Source organism: Calonectris borealis, unplaced genomic scaffold, assembly GCF_964195595.1.
Source record: "Calonectris borealis unplaced genomic scaffold, bCalBor7.hap1.2 HAP1_SCAFFOLD_156, whole genome shotgun sequence".
Lineage (NCBI taxonomy): Eukaryota > Metazoa > Chordata > Aves > Procellariiformes > Procellariidae > Calonectris > Calonectris borealis.
Window position 1 is genome coordinate 12,073 of NW_027441542.1, and position 20,577 is coordinate 32,649.

At 58.0% G+C, this 20,577-nt stretch overlaps 2 protein-coding genes across 4 annotated transcripts in view; both read left to right on the top strand.

Moving 5' to 3' along the window:
• LOC142077107 (guanylate-binding protein 1-like) overlaps window positions 1–16,497 on the top strand; it is a 28,072-nt gene extending 11,575 nt beyond the window's left edge. The window contains exons 8-17 of the mRNA XM_075139292.1: window positions 1,483–1,498; window positions 12,071–12,265; window positions 12,348–12,475; window positions 12,890–12,999; window positions 13,315–13,517; window positions 13,634–13,876; window positions 14,176–14,456; window positions 15,023–15,235; window positions 15,360–15,450; window positions 15,580–16,497. Of these exons, the coding sequence (XP_074995393.1) occupies window positions 1,483–1,498; window positions 12,071–12,265; window positions 12,348–12,475; window positions 12,890–12,999; window positions 13,315–13,517; window positions 13,634–13,876; window positions 14,176–14,456; window positions 15,023–15,235; window positions 15,360–15,450; window positions 15,580–15,710 (1,611 nt within the window). The 3' untranslated portion in view covers window positions 15,711–16,497. The remainder of the gene's footprint in view (window positions 1–1,482; window positions 1,499–12,070; window positions 12,266–12,347; window positions 12,476–12,889; window positions 13,000–13,314; window positions 13,518–13,633; window positions 13,877–14,175; window positions 14,457–15,022; window positions 15,236–15,359; window positions 15,451–15,579) is intronic.
• Window positions 1,664–5,997, top strand: LOC142077105 (olfactory receptor 10H2-like). Of its 3 annotated transcripts, XR_012671558.1 has the most exons (4): window positions 1,664–2,040; window positions 2,170–2,328; window positions 2,465–4,896; window positions 5,044–5,997. XR_012671558.1 is itself a non-coding variant. In XM_075139290.1 (3 exons), exon 3 carries the CDS (start codon window positions 3,215–3,217, stop codon window positions 4,202–4,204), a length of 990 nt encoding a protein of 329 aa, XP_074995391.1. In that variant the 5' UTR covers window positions 1,664–2,040; window positions 2,170–2,328; window positions 2,465–3,214; the 3' UTR covers window positions 4,205–5,997. The 3 variants fall into 3 exon arrangements, 2 of the variants coding, with proteins under 2 accessions (XP_074995391.1, XP_074995392.1); XM_075139290.1 differs by having other exon boundaries at window positions 2,465–5,997; XM_075139291.1 differs by having other exon boundaries at window positions 2,170–2,311; window positions 2,465–5,997.
• Window positions 16,498–20,577: the final 4,080 nt, after the last annotated feature.

The window sequence follows — 20,577 nt, forward strand, 5'->3', positions numbered from 1 at the left end:
CGCCCCTTCTCCCGCGGGAGCTCCCCGCCGCCCCCCGCCCCCCACGTCCTCGCCGCGTCTCCACGTTCCTCCCCAAAAGTCGCCTTCGAGCCTGGCTTGGGGCAGGCGGAGGCGGCCAGGGTGGGGAGGGTGCGAGGGCCGGCTGGCCGCCGGGAGGGAGGTCCACGAAGTCAAGGAGCCGCGCGGGGGAAGGGGTTGGGTGCTCACCACCCCTCCGGAAACACGGGGAGGCAAACCTGGAGCTGCGTGGTCACGGAGACGTGGGGAAGGGTTTCTCCTCACAGGTTCCTCTGCAGCCCCGGGGTTAAGCCAGACCTCCCTGCGGCTGTGGCTGGAGGCTCAGCCCAGCTCCTCCACCTCAGCACAGAGGTCATCTCCATCCTGGAGGTCTGTGCGGAAGGGGGGGACTCCCGGGGGAATCCCGACATCTCTGCCGGAGCCGGTGCTGCAGCGATGAAGGCACCTTCCAACAACCGCTCGCTGGGACGGAGGTGATCTTGCAGGTCCCACGGAGACGGACCCTGCTAAGCCAACCTTTGAGAAGCTCTGAGGGTGTCCTACACCTGGCAGAGCACCGGACAACTAAATCCAGTCCCAGAGAGCTTGACCAGAAGCCCTGGCTGACACTGGAGGACATGGGATTAGAGGCTTGTTCCATGCACAACATCTGCTTTTGAGCTGGTCACCCGGGCTCCCTGGGTGGTCACCGAGGGGCGGATTGGAGCCTGAGACCCTCCAAGTGGCCACCTGTATCTTGGAGATGTTTTGTGCCCCAGACTCCTTGGCCCAGATTCTTCTCCAGCTCTCTGAAGATCTGAGGAACCAGCTCAGGTGGAGATACCTCCACAGAGGACTTGTGGAGTTAGAGGTGAGTCCTGGCCTGACACCCTGAGAAGGAAACACAAGAGGCCATGGGTTTCCACTGGAGACCTGGGTAGCCCAGCCGACCCCCTCGTGGTTTTGGGTCCATCATTGCATTTTTCAGAATTAACCTTAAAACGCAACATTAAACCATCTCAGCCCCACGGAGAGGTCCGGTGCCACCCCAGGAGACCCTGTGCTCTGTGTGACGATGGCAAGGGCTGGGAGGTGGCACCTCCCGCCTGGGCCATTCGAGTGCGGTCCTGGAGGAGAGCTGGTTGTCCCCGGCGTGCGTGGAAGGTGATGTTGTGCCAGGAGCTGCGTGCGCACCCCCCTCCCTTCCACTCTTTGCACAAAACCATGGATTTTTCGAGCTAAAAGGTCTCAACCCTTGAGGTCTTCCAGAAAGCCGAGGCAGTCCTGTCCGCAGGAGCTGCAGCAATGCTTCTCCTCGGGGGACAGCGTCACCTCCAGACCCCGTGCAGATGTTTAATCCTCTTCACGGCGAGCAGACGGAGCCGCACGTCGCCAAGCCTGGAGAAGCACCGGGATCCCCGTTGGCCCGACCCCACGTGGGACGTTTCACCTCCGGCAGGGAGCCGTGTCTCCGCCTCCCCCCAGGCTGGTTTGAGCTCCGGTGCCAGGCTGAGCTCCTACAGGTCCCTACGCTTCTGCGCCAAGGGAGCACGAGATCTTCAGCCCCTGCTGCCACCGGGGACCTCTGGAAGAGCCCGGCGTCATCTGACCTTGGGTGACGGCGCTCAACCCGGTGCCCACGCCCGCCCCCATGCCCGCGCGCTATTTAAGTCCCTCTGTACGAGCCACGTTGGTGGCCGGACACCGAGGGAAAAGGCAGTCGGGATCACGGCGGGGCTGATCAGGCTGTTGCCTGGTGTGTCCGTCCTTCCTGGCAGGGCGAGTGCTCGTCACCTGCCATCGGGCTGGGTGGCCGAGTCCTGCTGAAGGTTGGGGAACAGCTTCTCCTCCCCGAAGCCTGGGGGTTGACAGCAGCAGCCGGAAAAAACAGTTTTAAAGGTATTAAGGAATTCCTACAGTTCCAAGGCCATCAAACTGCACCTCCTCTAATTTCCAGCAACCCCCATGCCTAGAGACACCCCTCAGGCTGGACCTCCCGGAGCATGAGGACCCCCGGAGCAGCGTGAGCCGCCCCCTCTGAAGGTGAGTGACTGAGGCGATTGGACAAGTTCCTGCGAGAAATGCCCGTTCCCCTCTAGAAGGAGAGAAGTGGTGGGCATCCAGAGTTACGTGAGACATCCCCTTAAGAGGTAGCTCTGTTGACTCTCCTAGGGACTGCTGACCGTGCTGCTCTTCCCCGGCGTTGTCCCACCCCTTGCCCAGATCTGCTGATGGGGTGAAGGATCCAAGTTCATCCCGGTGCAGAAGCAGCAGGGTGTCTACCCCCCTCCAGAAAGCCCCAGGAGCAGCTACGGTGGGTGCAGATCCCAGGTGAGAGCAGGGGGAGCGCGGAGAGGCTGATGGGGTCTGCAGCCGGCAGCGATGAACCCAACCTTCTCGCCGCTGCGTCCCCTGACCCTGCCGAGGACCTAACGCCCTTCCTGCTCTTCTGTCTTCTTCTTTCCAGTTGCAGTCGGTGACCGCGCACGGGGGACCCAGCGCACCCCCCCAGCTGCCGGGGCACAGCCCCTCAAGCAGTGGAGAAGGAGAAGATGCTGCGTGCTTGACGCAGGATCGAGCGTCCCCAGGGAAATCCAGCCTTAAGAGGGGAACATCCCCACATCGGTCCTCCCACCAGGCTGCAGCTCGCCAGGCTCCTCTTCTGCCGACGTAAAGCAGCCCCCCCTGCTCTCAGGGTTGGTCCTCGCAGAGGTATTGGAGTAGCTCTGTTAGCTGCAAAGTCCTGGTGCCAACCGTCACGGAGACACCGGGGGTTGGGCTAAAGGTGACCACGGAGGTATTTAAAAGACCTGTAGAGGTGGCGCTTAGGGACCTGGTTTAGTGGTGGACTTGGCAGTGTTAGGTTTACGGTTGGACTCGGTGATCTTAAGGGTCTTTTCCCACCTAAACGATTCGATGATTCTCTGCTGTTCCTGGCTTGGCCATTGAGGGTCAGCATGGGCCAGGACTCAGTTTAATGTACATCAGTGACGTTACCGAGGTCTTCTCAGCTGTGCCGGGACAGAAACTCTGAAGGTACGTGAGGTATTGCTGGGCAAAGAAGAGGTTTGGTAGAGCTCAGACGTGCAGATCGATTTCCACCTTGTTTCTCGTGGGAGATAGAAAGCAAGAATTTAAGTCTGATGTAGGTGCCGTTTCCTCCATGGGAGGCCAAGCTGCCCGTTAAAATGTTCTGCTCTTCTCAGACAAAGCACAAATGCAAAGGGACAACCAAACCACCCCGAGAGGGTTCATTTTGACCGGGTTTTCCCAATTACCTGAGCTCCAGGTTGTGTTGTTTGTGCTATTTCTCCTCATGCACGTGGTGACCGTGGCTGGAAATATAGTGATCATGGTTGTTATCAGGGTGGACCGCGGGCTGCACACGCCCATGTATCTCTTCCTAGGTGCCCTGTCCTTCTCAGAGCTCTTTTACACCTTCTCCATCATCCCAAAGATGCTGTCGGGGTTAGTGCCGGGAACTCGAGCCATTTCTTTCCTGGGCTGTGCTGCACAAATGAATTTCTCCTTCACGTTTGGCTTCATGCACTCTTTCCTCCTGACGGTGATGGGGTACGACCGGTACGTGGCCATCTGTCACCCCTTGCGTTACAACACCCTCATGACCTCCCGTGTCTGTACGCAGCTGGTGGTTGCCTCCTGGCTGGGTGGGCGTCTCCTGGGGCTGCTGGTGACTTGCGCCGTCTTCCAGTTACCCTTCTGCCAGTCCCACCAGATCGACCATTTCTTCTGCCATGTGCCCCCCCTGCTCCAGCTGGCTTGTGCTGGTGGCGAGAAGGCTGCCATCGTGGTCAATGTCTTCTGCTTGACTGCCTTGTTGGGTTGCTTGCTGCTCATCCTTCTCTCCTACGCCTTCATCCTTGGCCGCATCCTGCAGATACCTTCAGCGGAGGGGAGGCACAAAACCTTCTCCACCTGCGCCTCCCACATCACCGTAGTGGTGGTGCATTACGGCTGCGCCTCCGTTATCTACCTGCAACGCAAATCGCCCCACGCTGCGGGAGCGAACGCTCTCATTGATGTGTCCTACACTGTCTTCACCCCCTTCCTCAGCCCCATCATTTTTAGTCTGCGAAGCAAAGACTTAAAAAATGCCCTTCGGAAATCCCTGCGGAAAAGCTTCATCGTCAGGAATGCGAGTTTCTGGCCAGGGTTTCCTTTCAGCCACGGGAGTGGTTATCAGTAGGGTTTTTTTCTTGTTTTCGTTTGACAATTCCTCACTGCTTTCCAAAAATAGCCGTACTTCCTCCAGGAAAATGAGTCATTCCCGTGGCTCTCACGTCTTTTACACTCCCTGGGGATGGCAGGCCTTGCTTGGCTGGAGTGTTTCGGTTTAACTTTTAGTGCTGCAAACTCAATATCGTGCAGAAACAAGCGTGACGGCAGCTGCGGTGCCCTCGAAGTGGAGACACGGGCAACTCCTCGAGAAGCAGCGGGTGAATCGGTCTGAGACCTGGTGCAGAAAACTGTTGTCCCCACCGTAGGGACGTCGACCGGTCTTCTAATCGTGACTTTGCCTCTTCCACTGATGACTTTGGGGCTGGTCCAAGAAGGTCTTGGATCGATTCCCTTTCGATTTGTTCCTCTTTTGACAAATTGCAACCTCAAAACCACTTGGGGACAAACACAACTTACTGCTCTGCTGTTTTCAGAGTCCCGCTTGTCCAAGGCAATTAAAGGTGGCTTTAAAAAGGTTGTTTACAATGAAAGTATTTTGTTTGATTTCACACTTCACGTATTTGCAGTCCTGTTTAGACAAAATATACGTGTGGGTGATGAAGCACCTGGAGAAGCCCTTGAGAAGCAGAGACTTGGAGGCCTCTCACGGGGCAGTCGTGAGCGTCCCAGCGCTGTTCTGGGCTTCCTAGCAGATGAAAGGTGACAGACAGAAATATTTATCCCTTACATCCGTACAGATAACTGTGGCATAAGCGCATGTTTGTTGTTTTGGGGATTTTGGGGGCTCTTTTTTGGGTTTTTTTTTGGTTTTTTTTTTAACAGCTTTCTGTTCATTTCTGCCTGCAGAGCAATCCACAGCAAGGCACGGGCTGGTCACTCCAGCTCTGAACAGGCACCAACTGTCTGTATTTTTCATTTTAAGTGGATTTTAGGACCACAAACCACTCCTCCTCCTTTCCTAACACATGCATCGCCGCAAGGGGGGGGACTGAGAGCAATGGTGGGCGTTGCTGATGGGGGTGGACACACATCCCTCTGCCCTTGGGAAGGCACTGGCGCAGGGACCGAGATACAGCCCTGTCTCTGGAGATGTCCTTTCCCTGAGACGCCGACGCTCACATGCACCTTAATGACCAATTTCCCACCCCCTCAAGGCGAATTTCGTCCTAATTTTGAAATTTTGTTTACATTTTGTGGAACTCCCAATGGACAGACTGAAAACCTCCCTGGTCCTTCAGTGGTGATGAGCAGATCCCAAGGTGTGTAACTGAGTCTGAAATTCAGACAATGAGTTTCCTTGCCAGGGAAACCAGAGGAGGTGGACACCTCCTTGGGACACTTCCAGGGTCTGACGTGGCAGCAGACCTCCTGTGTTATTTACATACATTTGCATGGCTTTGCAATCATGGGGCTCTTTCCCTTCGGGCTGGGAGGTGGATCTTCTCCTCCACACTAAGGAATTCAAAAGAAAAGGTTAAATTTTCTGGGTAGGGAAAAGGGCAGAGAAATACTGCAGAAATTCTGATGGAGTTTCAAGGGTCTTGGTGGGGCAGCTGGTGACCAAATCAGGTTGCAGGGGCTGAGCCAGGCAAGGGCTGGGACATCTCACTGCCAATATTCGGGGCGAGGACTGACAGGTGCTCTGGTGTGAAAAGGCAGAGCCAAACATCAGATAAATAATTTAGATTTCTTTTATGTCCTACATTTAAACCTCATTCTGAGTGACCAAGGAAAACCCTTTTGGGTGGAAGGCACATCTCATCCACAGACCCAAAGGCCGGCTTCTGTCCCATGCCGGACTCCATAAAAGACTCTGTGTCCACCAGGAGCTGCTGTGGAAGCAAGAAAGGCATTGCAGAAAGGGGAAATATCCTTCATATTTATATTCTGAATATCAGAGATATTCTCTGCTGATAGATGTTTTGCAGAACTTTCCCCCCCCGTTGTCCTCAAATTGCACCCACAAATCGTTAGGAACCTCCTTTCTCCTGATGTCATGGGGGGGCACAAGTCACAAGAGGGTCTGCAAAAGTTGAGTAAATCTCATAAAACAATGCTGCAACCAGATGGTGCTCTTTACCAAAGCGGGGGCACTGCAGGAACGCTTGGAGGTGTCACCTCCTCGCAGCCCTCGATTTTATGGCCAAGTCCAAGCAGGATTTCAGTAAAATCCCCACTTGGCCCCATTTTCACCCTGACATCATCTGCATCATCGTGAACAAGGGGAGGTGACTGATATTCCTGGTAGGAAGCGTTAAATGCAGTTGTCCAGTGGGATTTGGCAGGTGACCCCAATGAGCTCAACGAGCTTTTCTCACCAACCCTCGTTTCTCACCAACCCTCGTTTCTCACCAACCCTCACTTCTCACCAACCCTCACTTCTCACCAACCCTCGTTTCTCACCAACCCTTGTTTCTCACCAACCCTCGTTTCTCACCAACCCTCGTTTCTCACCAACCCTCACTTCTCACCAACCCTCGTTTCTCACCAACCCTTGTTTCTCACCAACCCTCACTTCTCACCAACCCTTGTTTCTCACCAACCCTCGTTTCTCACCAACCCTCGTTTCTCACCAACCCTCATTGCTTTCCAGCTGGCAGTCCTTCACCAAAGCACAGATGGATGTCGAAGGCTCAGGCCTGAGCTTAAAGGAGCTCCTGGGACCATGGGCATGGGGTATGGGTGGGGGTCTCCAGCCGAGGCTGGTGAGGGCCATTAATGGAGGTGGTGACCCACCAGAGGAAGAGCAGCTCAGGAGGAGCCCTCAGTGAAGACATGAGGTGCAGGTGCTGTAAGGAACGGAAACGTTTGTCAGTGAGTCCTGGCGTTTGTCTCAAGGATTGCTTGGCTAAGCAGAGCCGCTGCAAAGTGGGAGAAACTGAACTACAAAACATTTGTCTGCGTACCTAAGAACTACAAAAGATCTGCTCAGAGATAAGAGCAGCTGCGAGGCCACCGAGGGCTGCGGTTTGCAGGGGATGCGCTCTGAGCAAGGCTCCGTGTTGCCTGGGAAGGTGGCGACTCTGAGACGGCGCGGATCCATGGTGGTGACTATTCTTGCAACTCTACCCCGAACGCTTGCTTGATTTCTGTCTTTATTCTAATCTATCCTATCACTACTCATTCTTACTTTTGATAATAGAATTTGTTTAGGACATACAGTATCGCTACTAACTTTTCCTTTTGATAATAGAATTTATTTAGGACATACAGTATCGCTACTAACTTTTACTTTTGATAATAAAAGTTGTTTAGGACATATGGCATTTGACCTGGTTTGTGTCTTCATCTCGCTCTTGGGATCACATCGAAACCTCCCCCGATATTGGATCAGGAATTTAAATTGACAGGATCCCTCGAGCCGAGAGTGCCGCACTGTTTTACGTGAGACCTCTCAGGAGAGGCAGGGGTGCGGGGCTGTGTTTGTAACTTAGGAGCTGCCTTCCTGAGACGACCGCTTCCCCGCTTTGTTCTGCAAATACGCGAAACCTCTCGGGAGGGTGAAGGGGGGCGGGTTGGTGTTCGAAACTTGTGCACTTCCTTCCTGAGACGACCGCTTCCCCGCTTGGTATAGAGATGAGTGATACTAAAACTGTCCCTTCGGGGAGAGAAGTTCTGTTTGAGTTTTTGGAGAGACGTAATGCACGACCCTCTGTGCCCGGAATGGACTGGGCTCAGGGAAATTGATATAATTTGCAGAGTGTGGTTGATCGGACGAGTGCTTTGCAAAAGGATGCGAGAGTGAGATCTGGAAGAGGAAAAGCGATTGTTTGTGCTGTTCTTGGTGCCAGTTCAGCCGCTGCTGTGGAGGCGAGGGAACGTTGTCGCGTTGAGGAATCCCTAATTGTTGAATCCCTCCAAAACCTCGTTCGGTCCCTTCAGGGGCAAGTGGCGGAATTAAAGGAACAGCTTGAAGGAGAGAGAGACCAGGTGAAACATCTACGACTTGCAGGCAGCGAGAGAAAAAGTAGAGAAATTGGAACCGCTCTCGCTGCGACCCTTGGTTAAGACCGAGTATATTTATGATGATGATCAGGATCAGTTCCCCTAAGTTACAACCAAGGAGGTCCCCTCTACTGCCCCCGAGTTGGCAAAGTTAAAAAAGGATTTTGGCCAAACCCCTAGGGAGTCGGAGACGGAGTGGGTGTGGAGAGTATTGTTATCTGGGGGGGATCAGATTTTGTTAAGTGAAAGGAGGCAGAGGGGTATTGGGGACCGGGAGTATTTTTAACTCCCGGGAATTACCGCGCCCCTTGGTCTTTAACCCAGCAGGCACCTATTGGGCGGGGGGTGTAAACCCCTTGGAGAGGGGGGACCCCCTCGCAATCACGGTTGATCAGTTGGTGGAAAGTGTGCAGAAGGCAGCTTGCTTGCAGATGATGTATGATCGGAAGTTGGAGCCTAGGCAGGAGTCCCCGATGCTGATGCCTGTAGATCCTGAGCGAATGACTCCCCTTACGAGGGGACTCCCCGATTCCTTAAAGCCGATGGGTATACAGTTACAGGGAAAATACAGGCAGTGCCTCAGAGCGGAAGAGTTGCGGCTGCTTTAGAAGGACTGACACCCGATCGGCACCGCCGGTCCCCGGATAGGAAGATGTGGACTTGGGGGGAGGTCGCCCAAGAATTGATCAATGACGGGCGCAAGTATGGCCCTGTAAACCTTCCGGCCATTGAAACAGACTCTAGAGGCCTGAGGCGAACTGAAGTGAAAATGGTTCCACGCCCTGAGGGCGATGGAAAAACACCCCTCGCTAAACCACCTGGAGAGAGGGACATCCCAAAGAAGCGCAGCAGTCTGTGGGCAAAGGGGTGGCAAAAGGGGATCCCGCGTGACTTAATGGATGGATTGCCGACTGACAAGTTAGAAAAACTGGTGTCTGAATGGCCCGATAAATCGGCAGATAAAGACACGGGTTCTAAAAATACCACCCCGAGTGCACCTTCTTTAATTGACTTATCAGAAACAAATGTCCCCCGATTTTCGGCGGAAAACTCGATCCTTCGCCCTCCGATGGTGAGCCGGGGGGCGAAGGTTGGTTATATATCAGATGGCTCACTGGAAATGGCCGGGGTGACTTACTAATTACAAGCTTTGTGGGGCCAAAACAAATCCCGGTCACAGTTTTAGTAGATACTGGGGCTCAAATTTCAGCTATCAAAACAAAGGATGCTCCTAACTGTGGGGTTAAATTTTCTAAACAGAGGCTGTTTGTAGCAGACGCATTTGGCAATGTTCAGCCACAGGCGTTAGCAACAGTCAACCTACGATTGCTGGGAGAAGGTATTGCCACCACGGTGGAAATGGTTGTGGGAGAATTCCCACTCAACCTCCTGGATGTTCTGATAGGGAGAACCTGGACTGATAATAAAGGGAGACAGCGGTCGTTTGGCTCTCCCACAATAGACATTCGGCTGCTACAAGCCGCGCCGCCACTTCCCCCTTCAAAGCTTACGAATGTTAAGCCTTACCCCATACCCTTGGGGGCCAGAGAGGGAAGAACGCCTGTGATAGAGGATTTAAAAGAACGGGGCATTGTGGTTCTGGCCCACTCCCCTTTTAAGTCCCCGGTGTGGCCAGTACAAAAACCCAATGGCAAGTGGAGGCTGACCGTAGATTATCGCAGACTTAATGCAAACACTGGTCCGTTGACAGCCGCGGTACCGACTATTGCTGAGCTTATAGCTACAATCCAGGAACGAGCCCACCCGATCATGGCGACAGTGGACGTTAAGGACATGTTTTTTATGGTCCACCCACAACCTGAGGACCAAGATCGCTTTGCTTTTACTTGGGAAGGGCAGCAATTTACTTTCACCCGACTCCCGCAGGGATATAGGCACTCCCCCACGTTAGCCCCCCATGCGCTGGCACAGGAGCTGGGAAGAGTTCAGGTAGAGAAGGGGGTCAGTATTTACCAACCCATTGATGATATTCTTGTGGGAGGGGATGAGGTAGAAAGGGTTCAGACAACCCAAGATAATATAATTTCCCACCTGGAAAGTTTGGGACTGAAGATTCCGCCTGAGAAAACACAAACACCCTCGAGTGAAGTCAAGTGTTTGGGGATCTGGTGGAAGGGAGGAATGACATGTGTCCCACCTCGTTTGTGTCTTCATCTCGCTCTTGGGATCACATGGAAACCTCCCCCGATATTGGATCGGGACAAAAGCCAGCTCAGGTCGGGTGACTGCTGCGCTGGCACTGCTTCTTGTGAGGCTTCTCCTCCGGTGGTTCGGGTGGTTCCTGCTATAGCCATCCCCGTAACATGCAACTCAAACCCTGGCTTACAACAACTTAAGGGTATTTCCATTACAAACTCCACCCCTGGTCCCTTTGGACCAGACCATCGGGTTTAACATTGCAACGCACTCCCCCCCTTGCCCTGCTCCAGCCGGGACCTACCCCAGACTGCAGTCCCCTGGGGGGGTTCCTGCCCGGCCAGCGATGGGGTTTCCTGCTCCCTCCTAGCCCCACTTTCACTTTCGCTCTCTGACACACCCTCGTTTCCCGGAATAGGAGGAGAGGGGCCGGCCAAGGGCACGGGATAAACGGCAGGGCAGGACCCCGGCTGCAGCAGAGCTGTTGCAGCCCAGGGCGGGTGACGAAGACGACGGTGAGTCCCTTCCCCTAATCCCCCCTGCGCACCCCACGCGAGCAGCCCGGGGCTTTGGGGCTGGGAATGACTCCTGACCCCAGGCAGCGACAGGGACCCCGCCGGGTGGGAGGAGGAAGAGGTCCAAAGGTCTGCTGGGGCTCTGGGATGGAGCAAGGGGAATGGGTGGCTGGAGCCTGCCTTCACCCCCGAGGCTCTGCGTGCAAGTTAGGACTCGCCTGAGCTTGCACCCTATGGCCTCACCATTCCTCTCCTGCCCACGGCGCTGGCAGCGCCGTGGCACGAGGGGCAGCCTCCTGTCCCCAGGGGCGACCCCTCGCTGTTCCTGGAAGCGGGCAGGGCTTGTGAGGTCCCGCCAGAGGGTTCCAAGCCCAGAAGCGGGCAGTGCCGTCGGAGCTCCTCGCTGCCGGAGCAAGTCCCCGGGTGTCTGGGAGGTTGCAGTGGGGCAGCTCCTGGGTGTGGGCACGGCAGGAGCCGTTGTGCTGCCTCCACGTCCGTGGGGTTTAGCGGACCCTGGCAGGGGCCGGGCGATGGCTGGGGCTGTGCAGGGGAAGGGTCCGGATTTGGTGAGAGCCCCCCTGCCGCTGGCAGTCTCCCCATCGGGGCAGAAGGCGAGGAGGGGCGGGCGCTGAGCACTGGAGTGTGGGGAGGGGGTCACCCACCACCGCACGGGAGAAGGCGAGGAGGGAGGGGAGCCTTGCGAGGGCAGCACAAGCGTGTCCCTGTGCGGGGCACAGGGGGGTGAGAGGGCGTTTGATGGCGTCGGGCATAAGAAATTAATGAAGAAATTAATAAGAAGCTCCCGAAGCTTCGATTTCACCCCCCAACCTCTCTTTCCTTAGCGCTGCTGCGGCTCTCCGGTCATTCCTCTTGCCCCGCAGCCCTGCCGGAGGCCGTTGCCATGTCCCACACCCGTTCTTGCATGGTTCACCCCCAGCAAACTTCCAGCGGGTGTTGAGGACACACTGCAGAGGACTCCCACTTTCCCACTGGGCTGTCAGAATCTGAGCTGTTCCTGTTGCAAGGCCAAGGGGAAGGGGCTGTGCACCTCTTGGGAGCGTCACCGTTGTCTTCACAGCAGCGCTTGCGAGGGGCCAAAAGAGGAGGCGCGGTGGAAGGAGTTTGGTGCAAAGCGCGATTTGCTTGGAAAAAGGAAGCAGGATGCTAACGACTGTCCCTGCTGGGACTGGGGGGTGTCCCCACCTTGCTAACCAGCCCGTCTCTCCGTCTCCTTTGCAGGTTGCGTTTGCTGCCAGCCATGGCATCCGAAATCCACGTGCCGGCGCCTGTCTGCCTCATCGAGAACACGCGGACGAAGGGGCTGGTGGTGCGGCAGGAGGCCCTGCAGGTGCTCTCGGAGGTCACCCAGCCGGTGGTGGTGGTGGCCATCACGGGGCCGTACCGCACGGGCAAGTCCTACCTCATGAACAGGCTGGCTGGCCAGAGGAAAGGTGAGGGAGGTCCCGGCCCTGCATGGCCAAGGTACCCGGGTTTGCCCACTCTGCAGTTACCGCCCTTGCGTCCTCCCCACAGGTTTCTCCCTGGGCTCCAGCGTGCAGCCCCACACCAAAGGTATCTGGATGTGGTGTGTGCCTCACCCCTGCCAGCCTGGACGCACCCTGGTGCTGCTGGACACCGAAGGGCTGGGCGACGTGGAGAAGGTGTGGAGGAAGCAGAAGCTCCATTTGGGCGTTCCCAGCACTTTGTGGGAGCTCTTGAGGGCCCAGCCATGGTGACCAGAGTGCAGGTGTTCCCACCGCCTATGGTGGGAAGAGGCCATGGGGAAGGAGGTTGGGGTAGACAAGTTGCCAAATTCCTCCGCTTTTCTAGAAAAGAGCAGCAGAGCGGGAATGAGGAGCTGAGGGAGCACTTTGGTAGAGGTCTGTGGGACCCTGAGAGTTAGGAGCTGAGGATCAGCCCAGCTTCAGAAAGACGTGGTGATGGCATGGGGCGGGTCTCTCCAAAGCCTGATCTTGCCATGGCCCGTGGGTTGGGGGCATTCAGGGCCTGGGGATCTGGGGCTTTGCTCATGCTTAGGGAGTCTTGTTGATAAGCGCCAAGGGTCGTTGTTGCAGGGCGACACCGAGAACGACACATGGATCTTCGTGCTATCCGTCCTGCTCTCCAGCACCCTGATCTACAACAGCAAAGGCACCATTGACCAGCAAGCCATGGAGCAGCTGCAGTACCCTTGGTGGGACAGAGGCCCCAGGGATGGCCTCCTCTCCCTGTGTGGGGGGCTAGGGGTTGACAAATCCCAGTTCCTCAAGCAGCTGCAGAACCTTCTGGTGGTGCCCGGTGACGTGCTCTGAGTCCTGAGGAGTGCCACGTCGTGGACCTCAGGGCTGAGGGTTTTTCTCCCTCCTCCTTCTGGCGGTTCCAGGCTGTTCCCTGTCCCCGCAGGGTCTCCTCTCTTCCCCATGAAGTGCTGAGCGGTTGCAGGATGGCGATGCCCCTGCGTTCAGAGCTGAGGTCCCTCTTTCCTTAGCCAGCTCCCTAGCTATGTGATGAAGCTGACTGAGCACGTCAGGTTGAAGGCAGCAGCCGAGAAGAGTGAAGATGAACTGGAGGATTCAGAAAAACTTGTCCGCTTCTTCCCGATGTTCGTCTGGGCTGTGCGGGATTTCACACTGCAGCTGGAGGTGGATGGGAAGGAAATCACTGAGGATGAATACCTGGAGAACGCCCTGGAGTTAAAGGCCGGTAAGGGAACGGTGCCGTGCTGCCGGAGACGTTCAGCCCCGGACACAGCAGCCTTCCGGTGTAATTCAACAACAGCCCGAGCCCGGTGGACTTGCTCCGTCTCCTCTTCCCCACAGGCAGCAGCCCGGAGGCCCGAGGCTACAACGAGCTCCGGGAATGCATCCGCCGGTTCTTTCCCGCTCGCAAGTGCTTTGTTTTTGAGCAGCCGGCCAGCAGGAGGGACCTGGTCCGCTTGGAGGAGCTTCCGGACGATGGGATCAACCCCGAGTTCCAGCAGCAGGTGGAGAAACTCTGCAGCCACGTCTGGGAAACGTCTCCAGCCAAGGCCATCCCTGGCGGGCGCATCGTAACGGGGAGCCGTGAGTCCTGCTGTCGAGAGGGCTGGGTGGCCAGCAGCTGGTGGGGCTGTGCCTGGGGAAGGACCACGTGCAGAGCCGGAGGGGCAGGTGGGGAAAGGGAGAGCTTTTCTGCCGGCTGCCGTCCCTGCCTCTGGATTTGGGGCTCCCGCACGTTGCAGGCGGGGTGGGAAAGAGTCAGGAAAAGAAGTTCCGGAAGAGTCCGGCAGGGAGGCAGCAGGGATACGGCAGGACCCAGGGCCGAAGGGGAGCCTGCGTTTGGCTCAGGCTGCAGCTCTCTCATGCCTGGTCCTCCTTGGCAGTGCTGGGGAAGCTGGCAGCGACCTACGTGGAGGCCATCCGGAGCGGGGCAGTGCCGTGTCTGCAGAGTGCGGCGCTGGCCCTGGCAGAGGCTGAGAACGCAGCGGCAGTGAAAGCGGCTGTGGCGTTGTACCGGGATCTGATGGAGCAGCGGGCGCAGCTGCCGACGGAGACCCTTCAGGAGCTACTGGGGCTGCACGCCCAGTGCGCGCAGGAGGCGCTGGAGCTGTTCGTGGCACGGGCATTTGAAGATGGCATCCGCCCTTTCCGGGCAGAGCTCCAAGTAGGTGGTCCCCAGCCCAGCCGGGGTTCCCCAGGGACACCACCACCCCCTCAGCTTTGGGGAAAGAGCACGGTCCTGGGGGGCAGGGGTCTCCCTGCCCCCTGCCAGAGGACGCTGCCGAGCCCTCTCCAGAGGGGCCTCGGTGCCCACGCCTGCTCTCACGCGCTGCAGACTGGCAGTTGTCCCCGAACCTGCCGCGGTTCCGAAGCTGTGCTGCAATGGGGACGGAGCTCAGCCCTGCCCCCTCTCCTGCTGCAGCCCAGACGCGTCTCTGCCCCGGCTGGAAGCCTGGAGCCTTCCACGCTTCCCCTGTCCTGCTGAGTGGTTCTTGCCCCTGTGTTTTGGGAAGCCCGTGGGCCCTCTCACGCTCTCAGCTCCCGTGCCCCTTGGCCCAGAGACGTCCGTGGGCACAGAACGCCCTCCCCATCGGTCACCTCCCGGCTGATTACCCCACAGACCGGAGAACCCAACCTCCATGTCGGCCTGGCTTGGTTTGTGCCCGGCATGAGAGCGGTGGATGCAGCTCCGCCTGGGCTGATGCCTTCCCCCCGCATCTTTCCGGACAGCGCCAGGTACAGGCACTCAAGGTGAAGTTCTGCAGGGACAACGAGCAGGCGTCCCGTGACAAGTGCGAGGCTGCTCTCAGGGACCTCTGCCAAGACATGGAGAGACGAATCGCTGATGGGGACTACAGCGTGTCAGGGGGTTACCAGCTCTTCCAAGGAGACCAGCAGGCACTGGTGGAGAAATACTGGGAACTGCCTGGCAAGGGGGTGAAGGTAGGACCAAGAGCAGCTCCCCTTCAAGGGGAGAGGCTCCATGTCCCATCCCCTTCCCCCAAGAAACCATTTCCCCCCAGCTGCCGTTCCTCCTCTTGACTCCTCTTCTACCGGTGGTCCTCAGGCTGCTGCTGTCCTGCAGGAGTTCCTCCAAAGCAGAGAGACCCTGGCCAAGTGCATCCGCCAGATAGACCTCTACCTGACAGAGCTGCAAAGTAACTTCTGGGCTGGAGAAATGCCACTGCCTGTAGAGGGCCAAGCTTGAGGGAGGGGGACAAGAGCACTCTTGGGGGCTTGTGCGCTCAGCTCCTGCCCTTGCAACACCTCTGTTTCTCTGTCGCCAGGTGAGCAAGACCAGTACAAGAGAGCTGAGCGGGTGAGGGCGGCCCGGAGGATGATGGAGACCGCAGCATTGATACTGATTAACTTGGGAATCGCAGTTGCTACTCGGAGACTACCAAGATTTCCTTTCTAACCCCTGTCGTGGTTTAACGCCAGCCAGCAACTAAACACCACGCAGCCGCTCGCTCACTCCCCCCCCCTCCACTTAGCCATCCTCTGCGGAGTAGCTCTTCCCACCCTGGGCCTTAGCAAGGCTCTCCTCACTTTGAACCTGTGAGGAAGTTCTCCCCACAGGGCTGTTGTGCTCTCTGCTCGCGCACGCCCTCTCAGTGCTGCTCCCTCTTTCCTTTCTTCAGACCAAAAGATCCCCAAGTGCCCCTTCCTGACCCGTCTCTGGAGGAGGAGGTGGCTGTAGGGGGTTCACGGGAGGTGTGTGTCCCATCGTACTGGTTTTGGCTGGGAGAGGGTCAATGTTCTTCCTAGCAGGCGGTGGGGTTCTGTGTTTTGGATTGGTGACCGAACCAGTGCTGCTGACACCCCCCTGTTTGAGCTGTGGCTGAACAGCGCCTGCACAGCATCAAGACCTTTTCTGTTTCTCATCCACCAGCGAGTGGGCGGGGGGTGGGCAAGAAGTTGGGAGGGGACCCAGCCGGGACAGCTGACCCCCGCTGACCAAAGCGATATCCCAGACCCTAGGACACTGCGCTCAAGCAATAAAAACTGGGGGATAGAAGGAGGCAGGGGGATGTCTGGAGTTAGGGTGTTTGTCTTCCCAAGCCACCGTTACGTGTGATGGAGCCCTGCTTTCCTGGAGGGGGCTGAGCATCTGTCTGCCGATGGGCAGTAGGGAATGAATTCCTTATTTCGCTTTGGTTGCGCACGCAGCTTTCGTTTTACCTATTAAACTCTCTTGGTCTCGACCCACCAGTTGTCTCATTTTCACCCTTCCCGTTCCCTCCCCCATTCCCCAAGCTGTGTGGGGCTCAGCTGCCCACCGGGGTCAACCCACCACGCTCATGGACAAAGGGGTTTCCCTCCTCCCTACAGGGAGCTCAATCCTCAGCTGCTCCACGAGAAGAAGCAGGGACACTAAGCGTTCCAGTAACGAGAAGGTGTAGAGGTTTCTCAGTTCTTTACATACATAGGGGCGGTCCAAGGCCGTCATCCCGGTGGCACTGGCCCCTGAAACGCCTTTCCTGCAGTGTGGGCACTCCATCCCTGCGGGAGAGGTCTGCTTGTGCCAGAGCGGGGTCTGCAGAGCACAGCCCCTGCTCACCCAGCGAGGGCCTGGGGAACCTCCTGAGGACAAAGCCCAGGCTCTTTCCTCCCCATGCTGCTGTGCCGGTGCTCTTTTCCCTCCCGAGCCCCCACACCGCGAGAGCCTGCGTCCCTCCACTGCAAGACCCCAGCCTCGGGAGCCATCCCACCACGTCTCCGTGACCCCACAGGACCGTAGCCCTGCAACTGCACGCAGACCTCTAACTCCTCCTGTTTATTCCCCATACCCCGGCATTAATGTGCAGACACTTCAGAGAGGCCCCCCAGCCTGTTGAGGGCCTGGAGAGGGTTTGGGGGTTTTCCCATCGTGGTGCCCTGTTGGCGCTTCCCTGCTTACACACAAGTGCTGCAGGTGACCTGCTTAGGGTCTGTTTTGTTGGCTTTGTGACCCCTTCCCGTCACATCACCCCAGACCCTTTGCTCACCGACCCTGTCTGTCGCTCCCTCACTGGGCTGCTGGATGCTCTCTCCCTCTCCTCCTTCGTTTAAAGCCCCCTTACAAGGTCAACCAGCCTACGGACAAAGATTCCTTTGCCCCTCTGGTGAGGTGGATCCCGTCTCTCCCAGGCAGACCCTGAGCTGCATACAGGGTCCCGTGGTTGTAGAGCCCAAACCCCTCTTGCCAGCACCAGTTCCTCAGCCAACTGTTGACCTGCATCGGCACTGCTCTCCTCCTCGCACGCTTGCCCCTGGGGCTCGCAGGCGTTCCCTCCAAGCCGTGGAGACCTGGTACGTGGTGTGAGTTGAGTTGTCTTCAGGCTTTGCTTCTGAAATGAGAGGGCACCCAAATATAAGGTGAGCTGATCTACCGATATGCCCCCCATCACTCCGAACGTCCCCTTTTCCTCCTTCTTCCCCCAGCTTTACATGCTGAGCACGATGTCTCATGGTCTGGAACGTCCCCTTGGTCAGCTGGGGTCAGCTGTCCCGGCCGTGTCCCCTCCCAGCTCCTTGTGCAGCCCCAGCCTCCTCGCTGGTGGGGTGGGGTGAGGAGCAGAAGAGGTCTTGACCGTCTGTAAGCCCTGCTCAGCAGGAACGAAAACAGCCCTGTGTGACCAACGCTGTTTCCAGCACAAATCCAAGCCCTCACCCCGTAGCAGCTTCTCTGGAGAAAATGACCTCTGTCCCTGCCAGACGCAGCACAACACATCACAGAGGCCTGGGAGACCTTGCTGCTGAAGGCACCGAGCAGCGTAGGGACACGCGGAGATGTTTGTTCTTTGAATGACCCGGCTAAGGGCCTCGCACGAGTTGGGAGAAGGAAAGGGAGGAACACGAACAAAAGCAGTGACACGAAACAACCCGCCCCAGCCTCGTTAACTGACAAGCAATTACAGGTGCCACTCCCAGGAAGACCAGCTTGGACTTTGCAACTGGTGGGGTCGTAAGTCAGGAGGGAGATCCTGAACACTGCTGGAAAGGGTGCCTGCTACTGGGGCTAATGGGGATCCCAGTGCCAGCTACTGGGGTGAATGGGGATCCAGTGCCAGCTACTGGGGTGAATGGGGATCTAGTGCCAGCTAGTGGAGCAAATGGGGATGCCAGTACCAGCTACTGGGGCTAATGGGAATCCCAGTGCCAGCTACTGGGGCTAATGGGGATCCCAGTACCAGCTACTGGAGCGAATGGGGATCCCAGTACCAGCCACTGGGGTGAATGGGGATCCCAGTGCCAGCTACTGGGATGAATGGGGTTCCCAGTGCCAGCTAGTGGAGCTAATGGGGATCCCAGTGCCAGCTATTGGGGCTAATGGGGATCCAGTGCCAGCTAGTGGAGCAAATGGGGATCCCAGTGCCAGCTACTGGAGCGAATGGGGATCCCAGTGCCAGCCACTGGGGTGAATGGGGATCCAGTGCCAACTAGTGGAGTTAATGGGGATCCCAGTGCCAGCTCCTGGGGTGAATGGGGATCCAAGTGCTAGCTACTGGGGTGAATGGGGATCCCAGTACCAGCTAGCAGAGTTAATGGGGATCCCAGTACCATCTACTGGGGTGAATGGGGATCCAGTGCCAGCTACTGGGGTGAATGGGGATCCAGTGCCAGCTACTGGAGCCAGTGGAGTCCCAGTGCCAGCTACTGGGGTGAATGGGGATCCCAGTGCCAGCTACTGGGGCTAATGGGGATCCCAGTACCAGCCACTGGGGTGAATGGGGATCCAGTGCCAGCTACTGGAGCAAATGGGGATCCCAGTACCAGCCACTGGGGTGAATGGGGATCCAGTGCCAGCTACTGGGGCTAATGCGAATCCCAGTACCAGCTACTGGGGCTAATGGGGATCCCAGTGCCAGCTACTGGGGCTAATGCGAATCCCAGTGTCAGCTACTGGGCTGAATGGGGATCCAGTGCCAGCTAGTGGAGCAAATGGGGATCCCAGTACCAGCTACTGGGGCTAATGGGGCTCCCAGTGCCAGCTACTGGGGTGAATGGGGATCCCAGTACCAGCTACTGGGGTGAACGGGGATCCCAGTGCCAGCCACTGGGGTGAACGGGGATCCCAGTGCCAGCTACTGGAGCCAGTGGAGTCCCAGTGCCAGCTACTGGAGCGAATGGGGATCCCAGTACCAGCTACTGGAGCGAATGGGGATCCCAGTAGCAGCTACTGCAGCCAGTGGAGTCTCAGTGCCCGCTACTGGGGTGAATGGAGATCCCGGTACCAGCTACTGTTGCAAATTGGGGTCCAGTGCCAGCTACTGGGGTGAGTGGGGTCCCAGTGCCAGGTACTGGGGCAAGTGGGGTCCCAGTACCAGCCACTGGCGTGAGCGGGGGGTTCTCAGTGCAGCTACCGGGGCAGGTGGGGGTCTCGGCCCCCAGCCGTTGGGGTGGGCATGGTGCGTGACCCAAAAACCAGCTGCTGGGAGGGACTGGTGCGAGCGAGGGGCTCAGCGCCCGTGTCTGGAGCGGGACCACGGGTGACAGCCCACGTCCCGGTGCTGGCGCGCGGGGGCACACGTCCGTGCCCGCCCCAATCCCGGTGTGCGCTGACCAGCAAACGCCGAGCTGGACCGGCCGGCCAGGAGGGCTCCTTGGGCGCGGGCTGGGCTACCCGGGGTGACAGGGCCACCCGAGGGGACCCGGGCGCGGGGGTGCCTGTGGGATGAGCGTGTCGGTGCTGGGTGCTGGCAGCGAGCCTGGAGATGGCGCAGGGGAGCCGTGGGGTGGGTCAGAGGGCTGGGGTCTGGGCGCGGGAGGGCACCCTTGTGTGGGGGCACTGGGGAGCGGGCACCGCGATGGGAGAGCGGGGGGAAACGGGGACGGGGTGCCCGTGCGTCGGGGGGTGGTTCCTGCCCCTGGGTGCGAGAAAGGGGCACGGGGACCTGCGGAGGAGGGGGAGGGGAGGGGAAGGGGGACGTGGTGTTTCTGCAAGGGGAGGGTGGGCGCACCGTGGGGGAGGGGATGTCTTTTCAAGGGGGCCGCGGCACCCCTTTGAGAGGGGAAGAGGGATGGGGTAGGGCTCCGTGAGGGAAATGGGGTGCAGGGCACGTCCGTGGGGGGATGCTGGGGCAGCGCGGTGCCCGTGGGAGATGGGGGCTGGGCGTGCGTGGGGGGAGGCTGAGGAGCATGCCCGCGTGTCAGCGGTGCGCGTCCTCGGGAGGGGGCGGCACGAGGGCCGTGGGTGCGAGGGGACCACGGCGCGTGTCCGCAGGAGGGGTCTCGGGGAGGGGGTGTGCGTGCTGGGGCACCGGGGCTTCGGGGCGAGCAGGGCAATTCTTGGCAGGCCCTCA